The sequence below is a fragment of the Diorhabda sublineata genome, chromosome 4, assembly GCF_026230105.1.
Source record: "Diorhabda sublineata isolate icDioSubl1.1 chromosome 4, icDioSubl1.1, whole genome shotgun sequence".
NCBI lineage: Eukaryota > Metazoa > Arthropoda > Insecta > Coleoptera > Chrysomelidae > Diorhabda > Diorhabda sublineata.
Genome location: NC_079477.1, coordinates 26,677,238 through 26,691,811, shown reverse-complemented (window position 1 = coordinate 26,691,811; position 14,574 = coordinate 26,677,238). Strand labels below are relative to the sequence as shown.

General features: G+C 31.9%; 2 protein-coding genes across 2 annotated transcripts; one reads left to right on the top strand and one right to left on the bottom strand.

Annotated features, from left to right (window-relative positions):
- Positions 1 to 1,247: 1,247 nt before the first annotated feature.
- LOC130443336 (sorbitol dehydrogenase-like) lies at positions 1,248 to 2,315 on the bottom strand. The gene has a single exon (XM_056777905.1). The coding sequence runs from the start codon at positions 2,313 to 2,315 to the stop codon at positions 1,248 to 1,250; it is 1,068 nt and encodes a 355-aa protein (XP_056633883.1).
- Positions 2,316 to 2,698: 383 nt separating this feature from the next.
- Positions 2,699 to 12,442, top strand: LOC130443023 (protein takeout-like). The gene is made up of 5 exons (XM_056777466.1): positions 2,699 to 2,808; positions 5,530 to 5,622; positions 7,184 to 7,337; positions 9,065 to 9,198; positions 12,085 to 12,442. Exons 1-5 carry the CDS (start codon positions 2,754 to 2,756, stop codon positions 12,381 to 12,383), a joined length of 735 nt encoding a protein of 244 aa, XP_056633444.1. The 5' UTR covers positions 2,699 to 2,753; the 3' UTR covers positions 12,384 to 12,442.
- Positions 12,443 to 14,574: the final 2,132 nt, after the last annotated feature.

The following is a 14,574-nucleotide window of genomic DNA, read 5'->3' as shown; positions in this document are numbered from 1 at the left end:
AGGAGTAGAGAGAGAGAGAGATTGATAGTGGTATACTGATGCTCTTTTTCTCTCTATCAACAGTTCAAGCTCACTTGAATATGTTCGAGAAAAAAATCTAAGGAAGACAGCAAAAAAAACTAAGGAAGAAAGCAAAAAAGCTAATGAAAGAGAACAAAAAACACAAATGGAAGGAAGTAAAAAAGCAGTAACAAAAAAACAATAAACTACTGGAAGAAAACACAGAAAGTACTGAAAGAAAACAAAGAAGCACTAATAGACAGAAACACAAAAATTAATGGAAGAAAACAAAAAAACACTCATAGACAAAAACAAGAAAACTAAAGAAAGAAAATAAAAAATCTAATTAAAGAAAACCAAAAACACTAACGGTAGGAAACAAAAAATTAATGGAAAGAACAAAAATCACCGATGGAAGAAAACAAAAACTAACGAAAAAAAAACAAAAAACACAAATGGAAGGAAACAAAAAAATAAAAAAAAACAACAAACTACTGAAAGAAAATAAAGGAAACAAAAATTACTGGAGGAAAACAAAGAAGCACTAATAGACAAACAAACACAAAAATTAGCGGAATAAAACAAAAAAACTCTTATTCTTTCTAAAATAGTAACAGGTGACTAAAGATACCAGAGAAAGCTGTTTTGTTCTTTTTCATTTCCAAGAAAACTAGAGCAGTACAGCAACGGGAATCGGTCAGAATCTTGATTGCCGATGGTTGCGCGCGTGAAACTCGTTTACTTAAGTTTTAATAATAATAAACAGATAATTTCTATAGTGGTCTATTATTTATAGGATCCTAACATAACAAAACCAATTCAGCTCGAAGATTGACGTACAGTTACAGCAAACTGGTACACCACAAAATATTTACCTGCAGTTCTTGCACATCATTGAACATCCACCCTATTCGTCGGATTTGGCCAAGTGTGATGGTTATTCTTTAACACAAACAAGGAATAATTCATTAATTTGTAGAGATCATTCCAAAAGTTTTCAAGTTATAAAATATATAGCGCCACCCTCGTATCAATTGAAAAACCAGCATTTTTGTGTATAATTCAAAGTAATAAAAATAAAATGCTACAATGTGAGTTGAAACTTTGTTTATTGCAAAAAATTGTGTGCTTGTATACGAAACCAATAGAACCTTTACTGTTAACACTGTTATAGTCTACTTTTCTTACTATGTTATACAAAAAATCGAATAATTTCCAGAAAAAATTAGTATCAATTCTAAATATCCCTATTCCGGTTTCCAATTGGGATTACAGTGTATCATAATCTTAATGGGATTTCCAATCTTATCCCTGTGCGTTTCATAAGCTTTTTGGGTTTCTTCCAATGTGAAATGATGCGTAACAAGACCTCGAACATCGGCCCTTCCAGATCTCACCATTTCAATAGCCTCGGGATAATCGTTATTATATCTAAAAGATCCTATAGAAGTTATTTCTTTGACCAAAGCAGCACCGAACGGCATCGTCATTTCAAGTCCACCCATACCTAACAGTATCATAACCCCTCCAGCTCTAGTTACTTTCATACAAAGTCTTGCGCATTGTTCGGATCCAGCGCATTCGACAGATACGTGAGGTTCTTCTTTTAGTAAACTCAATACTTTCTCAGTAACTGCATCTTCATCCATTCCCGAGGTATTCAAAGTAAAGTTTGCACCCATTTTTTTCGCTAGCTCTAATCTATAATCTAATAGATCGGTGACGAGAATTTTACGCGCTCCGTAAGCCCTGAAAGCAGCTACCGTGCATAGCCCAATAGGTCCAGCACCTAGTACTAAACAGACGGAACCAATAGTAACTTTCCCAAGTTTGCATGCGTGTACTGCTACTGCTAACGGTTCCATTAAAGTCCCATCTTCAAAACTCATATTACAAGGTAATTTGAAACAAAAATCTTCGTCTGTGACGAAATATCTTGCGAGATTTCCATCGACGGGTGGAGTTGCGCAGAAAAGTATATCAGGACAAATGTTATACCTGCCAGTTTTGCAAAATTCACATCTTCTACAAGGTACTCCCGGTTCTATAGCTACTCTATCTCCTGGTTCTAGCGAAGTTACTTCGGATCCACACTTTACCACTGTTCCGGATGCTTCGTGACCCATTACCATGGGTTTTTCTAAAATAAAAGGTCCGCAACGTCCCTCTAACCAATAATGTACGTCTGATCCACAAATTCCGACTACCTCCATCTGCAATAGCACCTGATTTGGTCCTGGCTCAGGTATTGGTCTTTGTTCTAATTTAATTTCGTTCGGTTTGACTAGAATTGCTGATAGATTATCTTGTGCCATTTTGTTTTAATTTTTTCACGGGTTTAAAATGGAAGATTGTAATTTAAACGAAAAATTTTGACTAATGCTACGTCCGAAAGTGACAATAATTGTCATTTTTTTCCTATAGATTTTAGTGTGTTTCAGACTATTCACTTTTTGTCTTATTTTCATCAAACAAAAGTTAAAAATAGAATAATATTGATGACATCATATTGTTAATTACACCAGAGCATATTTTAACTGGTTATCATGTAAATGAATACTAGTACACATAGTAAAACTTCAAATAATATTATAGGATACAAGGACGTGTACTTCATTTCGATAGAAAAAAAAAATAAGTTTTCCTTTAATCTTTGAACCAAGGTAATTATGTTGATAATTAGCAAAATTATAAATTCATTGTCATTTTAAAATCAATTTTATTTGTGTAAAACTTTTATTAAGCTGTAAAATATGAGATTCTTTTTATTATGTAGTTGTTTTTCAATTGCATTAGCAGCGAAATTGCGTAAGTAATCATCTTCTAATTTTATTTTCTGTAATTTTAAATTAATTGTCTTTCCAATTTCTTTGAAGTTATACTAATATAAAAAGAAAACGTAATGATTGTGTAACTACAGTCTGCCCTATTATTTTATCTTAATTGAACGCCCAGTAAATTGTCAGTGAATTTAATTTTCAGTAGTTTTTTTGAGAAATTAGTGAGCTCTGTCATCTAATACAGGTGGGAGGCAGAGAGGCAGCTCCTATATCAGGGCCAACTCCAACAAACCTTCCTCTTATAAAAAATTTCCCTTATCCTACCTAAAAATCATTTAACGAATCTCTCTCCCTCTGCCACGGGTAGGAAAACCACTTTTTTGGTAACGGGGTAGTATATCCCTAATGGAAAAACGAGTCTCTGACATTTTTCGTAAAATCGTAAAAAATTTTTTACCCTAAGATAAACCTACCAAAAAATTGGACCAGTGATTGTTCGCGATTTTCTGTTTCCTGCCTTTTGTCGTAGTATTTATGACGTTTCAAAAAAAAATATTGGGTATACATTGACATTTTCCTCGGAAAATGGGATTTTCTTATCCTTGTCATGTTCATAGAACGATAGCTTACATCAATCCACGTCTTCTTGAAAAAGGTCTTTTTCGGAAACACTTGGACACTTTTACGAATGTTTATACATATTTTGGATGCCGAAAAAATTTTTATAATAAAATCGGTGATAAGCTGTCGCTCTTTAAACATGGGATTTTTCTACGAATCGTGAGTACTTTCTATACTTTTAAAGTACTCTAAAAAGCAGAAAATGGCGGACGAGCTTCCAATCCCTCCTGGTCTACAAATTCTTTAATCTTATTTCACGCAACTTTCGCAGTGGTTCAACATTAGCTGTTTACACACTTTACCCACAGATCAACCACATCCTTAATCTACACGTTTCTTCTGAATCCCAGTTAATTTGCACTCAGGTGGGAGATCTGAGCGCGAAAAATCTTCAAGCTTGAAATGTTCACTATTAAAAAGATTAAACCAATGCGCAATGTTGTACCGTTCTCTCATTAACTCTGTCTTCTCTTTCAATTCCACTTATTTTCGTTGACGCCATGGCTGCTTTTCCAATTTAATTAATTTTAATAATTTTAAGATGCGATTGACGGCAATAGATATTTGAAGACAGTTTGATAGACACTGTCAACAAAATTTCCAAAACTTTACTCACATACTTTTCTAACGGATGATTTGAACTCTTCAAAAATTTCAAATTGTAAAAGAATAGGCATAGGAATTTTTCATAAACGATGGTATGATGATTAGAATCCGAATTATCCACTAACTGATAATTCCTTCCATTTTTCACGATTTCTCCGAAACTATTAGCAACATTGCAATGTTATTTCAAATGAATACGTCTTGAAAACTGATACGTCCCATGAATTTGTTTTTATATCTGAATCTCTTAGAGGGTGTTAGTTATACGTTTAGTAACAAGTAGTATTAAACGTAACTTTTTGAAGGTTATATTTATCAATCACATTTTTAAATGAACTTAAAAATCATTCAGTTTTAAACCAAAAACATACTCTTGGTAATACTCAATACTGTATACTCCATATGTCTTTAGCAAAAGAAATGGTCCAGGCGTGTAAATAAGACCGCAAAGGCCTTAATGGTTTTGGTTTTGTTTTCCCATCAATTTCATAGACAAACTGCAATTCCCTAGCCAACTCCTTCCAAGTCATTGTACGGCTGTTCTTAGCTGATTTGAGGAAAGTTGCATGATCCTATTTATTCTTTGTCCATTTTTGTTTAATAACCTTTCTTGAACAATTGAACTTGAAAAACAGATCAGTACTACGTCTTAGAAAATTGAGTAACATTCTTGCGTGAGAGACAACTGACAAAGAAGTGTATATTTAACTATGATCTGTGAAATATAGCAACTTTGTTTATTCTCAATTCACAATACAATTTCTTCAATTGCTCAGACTCTAACTTGACTAATATCTTCCTAAAAAGTCAAAATCGGATATGAAGGTTCAATTTTGACATTATAGAGTTCGTTATAAAAAAAATAGAGGGTCTTGCTCAGAGCAACTTTCTGCTAATACTTCAACTACTGATTTTTGGTGTTTTTCTTCTCACTATTCTTCTCCTATCTTGTTGCCACTGTTATCCAGATATCCTTCGTATGCTGATGTGCTCTTTGCCTATCCAGTTTGCTATACTATTATATTTTCTCCTTTCCCCCAATCATCTCATGCATTTAGTAAAATTATGCTCCGTTTTACTAATAATGAAGAGCTGTAGACATTTCTTGTTCATGTCCAGAGAGTTGGATCCGTGCTGCTATCGGGTCTAATAATAGATTTATGTTAACCCACATTTTCTTTATCCATATCCCAACTTTTGTTTTCGTTAGTTTTTTTCCTGATCTATCCACATTCTTTCGTCTACCAACAAGTTTATTGATTTCCAGTTTTATTATCAGTGGTTTCAATTAGGGGCATAATATGAATAATATAATAAATATGAGATTCATTTTGGAACCTCAGATTTCCGGAGGAATTCTCCTAAATAGTGTTACAGTTTTATAAAATTGTAAAAAAGTTAACTCAAATTTTTAAGGTAGAATTTGTGAAGCAGTTAATGATAATGAATGAACGTTGAAATAGTGATAACAAACAAATTGCTTAATACGATAGTATATATTGAAAAGATGTTATTATTTTAGCTAGCAGCATTCAAAAATGTCACCGAAATCAACCTGACTTACCACAATGCGTAGCCAGAGCTATAGAAGCATCTTTTGAAACCTTCAAAAACGGTAAATATTGAAAAAATCATATAAGTATATAAATTTGTGAAATTATTCTAGATTTAGTTCAGAAACGGCTAGTATATCATTTTTCGTTCAGACTAATTTTGTGCAAGCATCAAATAGTTGTATCAAAATAAAAAGACAAAGAGTTGTCGGTATTATGAATATTACCTTAGAAGAAATTGGAGAAAGAATATCCAAAAAATCAAAACGCTTATCAATCAAAGGATGCTAAGGAGCTCAAAACCTTTCGGCTTTCAGAATACTTTAATGCACTCAGAACGTCATAAACTTCGTTTAATAATTTGTTACGTAAGGAAAAATCTCAAATTCTACGGAAATACGCGATTCCAATACAATATTTTTAGAGTTTTATCTTCTTGCAACTGAAAGCGACATTTTGGTTTGTTGTGTTGTAAACTAATCGACAACCCTCGCGTTTAGACTTGGTTTAGGGACAGTTTACTAGTTAGCAGCCCTTGATAGGGAACTCTACCTGATCCCAAAAATAGAATCGGATCTATTTACTTGACTAAGCTACTACATATACTAAACTACTCTTACTGTTTTTACTGGCCACGGGCAATAACGGGCAATTTTTAACGACTCTACTAAATTTGTTACTGTATTGATCAGTAATCGTAATCGACGACACACAGGCCTAAAGATAACAGCTCGAATCAATGAATCTAGGGATCTGTCTTAGAGTACTTCTACTACAGTGAAAAGGAGATTGAGGAAAACTGTCCTTTTTGGAAGGGTGACAGTGAAAAAACATCTTTTAAAACGTCTAAATGAAATTAAAATGTTGCAGTGGGCTAGAGAATATAAAAACAGGACGCATGAAGAGAATGATGAGTTAAAGTTCGAGTTTTTTGGGTCTGAGAGAAGAATTTTTGTGCGCAGGTCAAAGGAAGAACGGATATTAGATCCATGTGTAATCCCGACTGTAAAACACGGCGAACACTTGATGATAGTTTGGAAATGTTTTGTAGAAACGGCGACTAAATACCTGGTGAAAATTAAAGAAAAGTTGAAGAAATAAGGTTATAAAAAATATTAAAGGAAAATGTAAAACGTTCTAGCCAGCGTCTGATCGGCAGAAAATTCATCTTCCAGCGTGACAAAGATCCCAAACATTCTTCGAAGCTATGCAAACAGCATTGGAAACAATTGTAAAGATGAATAAACTGAGAGTAATGAATTGGCCTTCACAGTCGCTTGATCTCAACCTGATTTAGTTATTCTGAGACAAATTGAAGTCGAATAACAATATCCTACTTCCACTTAACTTCTAACCAAATAGACGACAATTATTTGTCGAAATCTTTATAACAAAATTGTGTATCGATATAATAAGAGCAGAAGATGATTACATCGATGAATTGAAAATTCAAAATACAACTCATTTTTTAGAATAATGATTATTTCATTAAAAATATTAGTTGTTTTATACTATTATGTCATTGCTACTATTACACAGGTGCTCAAGATGTGAATTTCATCGAAATTATCGCTATAATTTCAAAATATATAATAGTTTATTAACATGCTTTTCCATTTTCAGGTAACAAAGAACTCGGCCTGCCCCAAAGCGAACCATACTTTGTGAAAGAGATAAATTTAGTTTCTGATTCTTCAAAGCAGTTTTCTTCGCGTATAAAATTCGTAAATGTAACCGTACATGGGACAACTAACAACATTCACGTTACCAATGTCAAGTTAGTGTATTATTTTTATTTTATAAGTTGTAGAATAAATTATTTCTGTTTCCGGTATAGTGAAGGATATTCAGATCATAATCGTCATAAATAAAGAAAAACTGGTAGACACCACATATCGAGATACGATTTTCTGCGTGAAATCCCATGAAACCGATTCAAAATATAGTAGATTTAAAAATTCCATTAGAGTGCAATCAATGCATCTTGCAATTGCATAATTACTTTCAAAATTATTATTCAGGGATCCTGAATCCAATTCTACCATAAGAATTGGTAAGGAGCGCCCGCGAATGACTGTACGAGGGTTGATTGAGGCAGAAATTTTGGGGTCCGTAGAAATTATCTGAAAGAAATAATAATACACCATAAAGTGTTGAGGCTGACCCGGCTGACGTCGTACTGTCTCAATCAATAAATAAAACTTTTGTATAAAATAAACTGAAACAAAAGGAATCCTTTGTTATTAAAACAAATAATAAAAATGCTCCGTATGAATGAATTTTTATTATTATGATCTATTAATTACACCTGATAAATTTAGAGCTTTCTGATAAAGTTTTATTTTGTTTTGTGGTACGTAAATAAACAAAGATAACTGTTTTCTGACGTGCGAACTGTCCATGCGCGAAACAGGGAAACTCCAAGTTGATTCTGCAAATTTCCAAAGACTGTCCTTGCGATTTATTTATGGTCAACGCAAAGGCCAGACGTATGGAATCATCGGTTTACGCGGGATCAAGGCATCCTTTCATTTGTATTTTTTCTTTATGATTGATGCCTCAATAACGTTATTCATCCAGTTTTTCAGTCAGTCAGTCGTCACTCACAAAGATAGAAGGATGCACTCTTTGTCTGAGGTTGGCTGTCAAATATAAAATATTATGGTTGTATTCAGAAATTTAATTTGTGACAAAACATAAGGGGGAATAACAGAATGGTTGTTTTTATTTAATTCCGAGCATTTTCATATTTATTCACCTTTTAAACCTCCTCTCCACTTTCATAATTAATTCAAGACCAAAATTAACCAAATAGGTCCAGCCGTTTTTGAGTTCCTGCAAGACTGACGAACATTTTATTTTCATATATTTATAGATACTGCAAAACGGAAACATTTTATTATAAACTGTTGTCCCAGAGAGGTAATTTTCATTCCAGTCCTGCTTGGCTGAAGACTAATGTTGAATGTTTGAAAAATGTTCAAAAAACCTATTTTTCTATACATTAAAGTTTCTTTTGTATAGCAAATACGACAGAAATGATATTGAAATTAGTGGTGTAAAATTAACATTTAAGCGATGTACAAAACTTAAAAATCATGGGTCTACTATGATTTATAAAATTTTTTTCACAAATCAAAGACTAACATTTTTAAGAAAAACCACCACGTGAAAACAAAGTTTTATTTATAAACATATTAATATTTTGAAATGAATTGTCAAATCCCACTTAAAACTGTTTTTAAGTACAACTACCAAAGCTGTTGATAAAACTGATGCAGCTACTTTAGTTTCTTTTCTTTTTATGAGGATCAATGAAAAAATTGTATAGAAAACTCGATCTGTTAATTCAGAAGACTCTGAAGAACGAATCACACCAGCAATTAGATAGTATTTCGTTTAAGATGTTAAGAAAATTACTTCTTTTCGATTGTAGCTTGGTATAATTCAGTTACTAATATTAAAAAAAACTTGGCTTCACAATTTTTTTAAATTTCGTTTTAGAATAAATCTAGGAACTGATTGCAATTGGATTGTCGATACAAGAACTCCACAAGCAACTATGGAAGGTGATTACGAAATGGAAGCAACCATACTTTTTCCAATCAAAGCACATGGAAAATTCAATTCAACAATGGGTAAGAAAGATCTTGTAGATGAAACTATTAAAAGAATAAGTTGTATTTTTATTTATTTTTTTGTAAAATTATATACAGTGTGTTGATAAAGTAAAAACGTAACTTGCTAATATTTTGATTTCTATTAAATTTACAAAAGAAAAGTGAAATAAAAAATTCAGATCAAGTGTATAAGTCAATTGAACGTATACAGAATTCACCGTTATTTGAAAATAACAATGATCATTGACTGCAGAATGGAATTTTTTTAAAACCACAATGCAAAAGATTGATGCAGTTTCGAGGGATTAGAACCAAAAAATGACTGAATAAAAATCAACTATTTGGAGTTAACGTGACCAAATTACTATTAAGAGTAACGACATGTTGATCATAATCATGTTAGTGGTGAAAGGGGTTGTAATTCAATATTCGTCGGGGCATTAGCCAGGAAAGTAGTTGTTTTCCCCTTTGAAGAACGGGTATAGTACAAATCCTTTATTTTATACATTTTGCAGACCTCAGTTACCATGGAAATTGGCGACTATACCCGACCAGTGGTTCGCAGTTAGAAGTGAGGATGGCGTCACTTAATATTCGCTGGGAAATATTTAACTACATGTACTGAATAGCGACGCTTTTTGACGTTTTCTTCAGTTCGGGTCTCAAACCCGAACAATGATAGTTACTCCTTGCAATTGCGAGCCATTGGGGATGTTAATTTCGACAAAGGGGTCTATTGACATCACGCTTTTCAGAGGAGTTGTGATTCAATATTCGTCGAGGCATTAGCCAGGGAAGTAGTTGTTTTCTTCTTTGAGGAACGGCAAAAGTCATTTTCGAAATATCGAAGGTGAATAGTAGAAGTCCTTTATTTTGACACTTCATAAAGTACTACAAAACTTAATTTATTATAAGTAAGAAAAAAATTAAATATAATAAATGAAATTTTAATTTTTTATTGACTATTAAAAGAATTCTAGTTGTTTCATTATTTTTGGTATTTGACATAATGTAATTCATAATGTAATTGTTGCCTTATTAACTTTCTTTTTTATGTTATTAGCAGAACCAAAGTCCCGAATAGCAGAATAAGTATTAAAAAAACCTAAACAAATAAAGAATCGACTGTTAGGCGGTACGAAGTTCGCCGGTGCCGGGTCAGCTAGTTTTAATATGAAAATATTGTATTATTTCAGTTGTGAAACTCTGAAAATTTGAAAATATGTCAATTGTTTTTTATGCTTACACAGTTTACCTATTGGTAGAGCTTGTCAAGAGCAATGGGTATGAAGAAATTGACTCTTGAGAAGAAATATGGAGCCTAGACAAAAATATAGTCCAGAATCCATTCTTTGACAAAATGATCCTTCCGCCAATAAATATGAAACTGGAGATATCACTAGATAAAGAGGGGAACATTTGACAAAAATTCCCTCAGTTCACTATGGAAAATATTGAAGCTGGTATTTTTGATGGCCCCTAAATAATCAATTTAGAGCTAAAGGCTTGGATATATGTTGTATCTGTGATGCAGTATTTGGTTAGAAATATAAAATCTGAAAATTATGGGGAACTTGTTGAAGACAACACTGCAAATAAAAAATAGGATATGCAACAAGAGATTCCTAAAGGGGTCAATATCGGTTTTCAAGGGGTCGACATAAACGAAAACTGTTTTTGGGAGTCAACGACGTCTAAAAATCGGCCCGTATTAACTAACCCGAGTTCTTATTTAAAATTTCTTAGATACTGTATAACTTGTTCTAACCGACCCGTTATGAGAATGACTAATATTTTAGTAGGAAGTTTCATTCTCGTACTTTTAAAAAAACTTAACAATCGATAAGTATGCACAAGTTCGTAGAAGATGAGTAATTTGACTAGTTAAAAAGCGGGAAAAATTCCTGTAAGATAATATAATGTATTCAAGCGTATAAATCTTTCAGGCATGTTTTGACTCCCACTGGTTTAAGCGCATATACGCAATTTAACCCGAACGAGATTATGATAAAGTTGAAGTCCAAAAATGCTCCGGATATTTGACTATAGGACACGCTTGCACTTATGTTAAAAGTGCATTTGCGTTTTCAATTTCGTCGGAACTTGAATGATAATACTGTAGGTTTCTCGGGCAAAAAACTGTCGATTTTTCCAAAAAAAAAAACATTTTGATAAAACAAAGGTACCGTTTGAAAATCAATGAACGTGGCGATTTAAGGCTGCAACTCACCAATATTGAACCAAATTTAGCTAGATTGGTAGAAAGTCACCAGAATCATCCATCTCACTGAATTTTTCATTTTTTTATTTTCACTTTACGATTTAAATGTTTTTTCTAAAATAAAATTCTTACTCAAGTATTCTTACGTAACTTGTATTAATAATTATTAATTACACTTGATATTTACTGAGTTTAATTGTATTTATTTTGACTAAAGAATGTTAATTTCACTCACTTAACCAACCGCGAAGTTTCTAGATTGGTAAGTATTTTGTATCAATAGAAATAAAAAATAGATATAGAATTTTTTAATTAATTGTAAAGTAATTACGGGGATCTGAGGTATCAGTTCAGTTAAGAAAAGGGGTCTCTCGCCTAAAATGGTTTGGGAATCCCTGACTTATACCATGGGCTAAGAGCATAGAGAGCCCATGTAACATGGAAGAGCGCTACAAGGGTTTCTGGGATACAAGTATAATGACTGACTTGTTGATCTCTGATACGTCTCTCTAAAAAAGATCATTGAATTGTTGAACTCAATGATCAATTAACAATTAAATATATGGCCGAAGCTCAGAGACTAGAAATAATGAAAATCTTTTGAATTATATAACATAGCAAAAGCTAAAATTCCTTCGGCAACTGATATACAATAAACTAATATTTTTCTTGTTTTATTTCAGTTGATTATACCGATCGGCATACGATTAAATGCGAATTTTTCGAGAAAAATGGCAAAAAGTATATGAAGCTTAACAGTTATACTATGGATTTGCGTCCGTCACGTGTGATATACTATTTCCAAGATATATTTCCAACCAACCGAAAAATAGAAGCAGATATATTAAATACAATGAACGAAAACTCTCTTGATATCTTCAAGGAGATCAAGCCATCGTTTGATGCGACATTCAGCAAAATTTATATGGATGGGATGAATATTGTACTGTCTCAAATTCCTTTCGATGACATGTTTTTATAATGAAATTTTTGTTTATTAAACTTGGTAGAAAGTTTCTAAATATACTTGGGAAATATACATATTTCTTTTTATTCCCGCAAGTAGGAACGCTGCCCCTACATCATCAGTCACAGTTACACTGTCTGGCGCGCGTTTCTATAACTAAGTTATCGTCTTCAGGAGGCTGTTGGTAATTTCGAATGATGTTGTGGGCTGAAGACTCGATCATTTATTTGATCCCTATCAAGGCTAAAAAATATATGGTAAGTAATAAAAATTATTAAATTAAAAAGTAAAACAATAATCAGATAAGTTTAGTGTAACAATATAAAAAAACTATCACGACACGAAAAAAAAATTCTAATTAACAAGTTTTCGACTTAACGAAAACTTCGAGATACATATAATTTAACTGCTGCAATTTTGACTGACCAAGGCGCTATTTGTAAATATATTTTTCGATTTGTGGAGTCAAGTCAAATAGCAATTCAACTTAATTTATATAATATGCATATATTTTTTACATATTAAAACAAATAACCTATTAGTGAAGTGAATTGTACACTGAAGAAAATCCGTTATTTACTTTTGTTTTATACAATTTGCAGATTTTTTATCAACTATTTTTTCAACCTCAATCAAAGAAATGAATAAATTATCCTCGATATCATCACAACAAAAGATTATACTCATAAATGGGACCCAAATAATAATTTATAAACCTAAAATATAAATTATTAAGCAATAAATTTACTTTTTCAAAATTTCTAGTTCATCCCCATAAACTAAAACTAATTTACATCCCCAAATGTAAACTATTAAATTATAAAACAATTTATTTAAAGTTCTAAAGTTTCTAATTTACCCTTATAAACTAAAATTAATTTACATCCCCTAATGTAAACTATGAAATGATAATTCAATTTATTTAAAATTTCTAGTTTATCCCCATGAACCAAAATTAATTATCATTAAAATTATATTTCTTAACCTTGAAATTAAATCAAAATACTGCTCATCAAAAATTTTTGTTGACAAAAAAATGGGGGTTTTTAAAAAAAACGTAATTAATATCTTCAAATTTCAATCGAATTAAAATATAAAATCAACCAATGAAAATAATAAAGAAAAAAATAGTTCAAAGAAAATTAAAAAAAAAAATGCGTTAAAACTTATTGTAAATAAAATAAAATAAAATATAAACATAAAAACAAACTATATCCTGAAAATTTCTGTATTTTTATTGTTCATTTATTTGATTTTATATAAAAATAAAACAATTTTCATTGAATTTAATCTTTTAATCATATAAGACCTTATTTTATTATTAGATAACAGACAACAAAAGTAAGTTCGTAGTGTGTTGATTACAGCTCTGGATTCGTTATTTATTATTAGTGATTTAAAACTTCCTCAATGAGTATCATCAACGTCTTTTTTATCAACGTCATCGTCATCCATATTCTGATTAACTATGTCGGTGATTTCAGCATCATTTCGTGTTCCAGTAGTAGCTAGACTTGCACATTGTACATAATTTATTCCAATTAGTCTCTACAGTCTACATTCATGTCCGGTTCAAAAGGTTCTTCCGAAGCTTCTTCTCAATCATCCTAATTGCATGTAATACATTAATAGATAAAGCTGACTGTTGTTCCATATTTGTTATCAGTTTCCTAACAACTTCCTTTCTGTAAGCGAATTAGAAGTTTTTTATTATTCCTTGATCTAAGGGCTGTAGCTTAGAGGTTGTATTGGGTGGAAAAAATTTAATTTTTTCTGCTTTCAAAGGCGGAATTATGTGGTGAGCTGTACAGTTGTCAATGAATAGTACTTTAATGAGCCATCCTTTGAATATTTCGGCTGCTATCTAGGCTTTCTTGTTAGCATCATAGTCTAGTAGTAGAGATTTACAACCAGAAAAACAACGAGGCCTTCTAGCATTTCCTATAACTAATGGTTTGAGTTTTTCAGAGCCTGTCATGTCTGTTGCCAGCAATATTGTTAATCGATCTTTACTGTGCACCATGATATTTTTCATTTTTTAAAATGAGTGTTTTATCAGGTAAGCACTTGAAAAAATGATTTATCACATATCTCGTTATTGACACTTGCACTTTTGCTGCAAACTTTCCTAAACACAATTTTATGGCACTTCTAAAAATTTACCAATCAACCGTTGCTGGCACGAAAAGAACTGTGTCCCAGTCAT

Bases quoted from the DNA above. Each gene is read 5' to 3' on its own strand.
- LOC130443336 (XM_056777905.1), bottom strand. From the start codon at position 2,315: ATGGCACAAGATAATCTATCAGCAATTCTAGTCAAACCGAACGAAATT.
- LOC130443023 (XM_056777466.1), top strand. From the start codon at position 2,754: ATGAGATTCTTTTTATTATGTAGTTGTTTTTCAATTGCATTAGCAGCG. The intron at 2,809-5,529 runs GTAAGTAATCAT...TTATTATTTTAG, and splicing joins TGCATTAGCAGCGAAATTGC to CTAGCAGCATTCAAAAATGT. The intron at 9,199-12,084 runs GTAAGAAAGATC...GTTTTATTTCAG, and splicing joins AAAATTCAATTCAACAATGG to TTGATTATACCGATCGGCAT.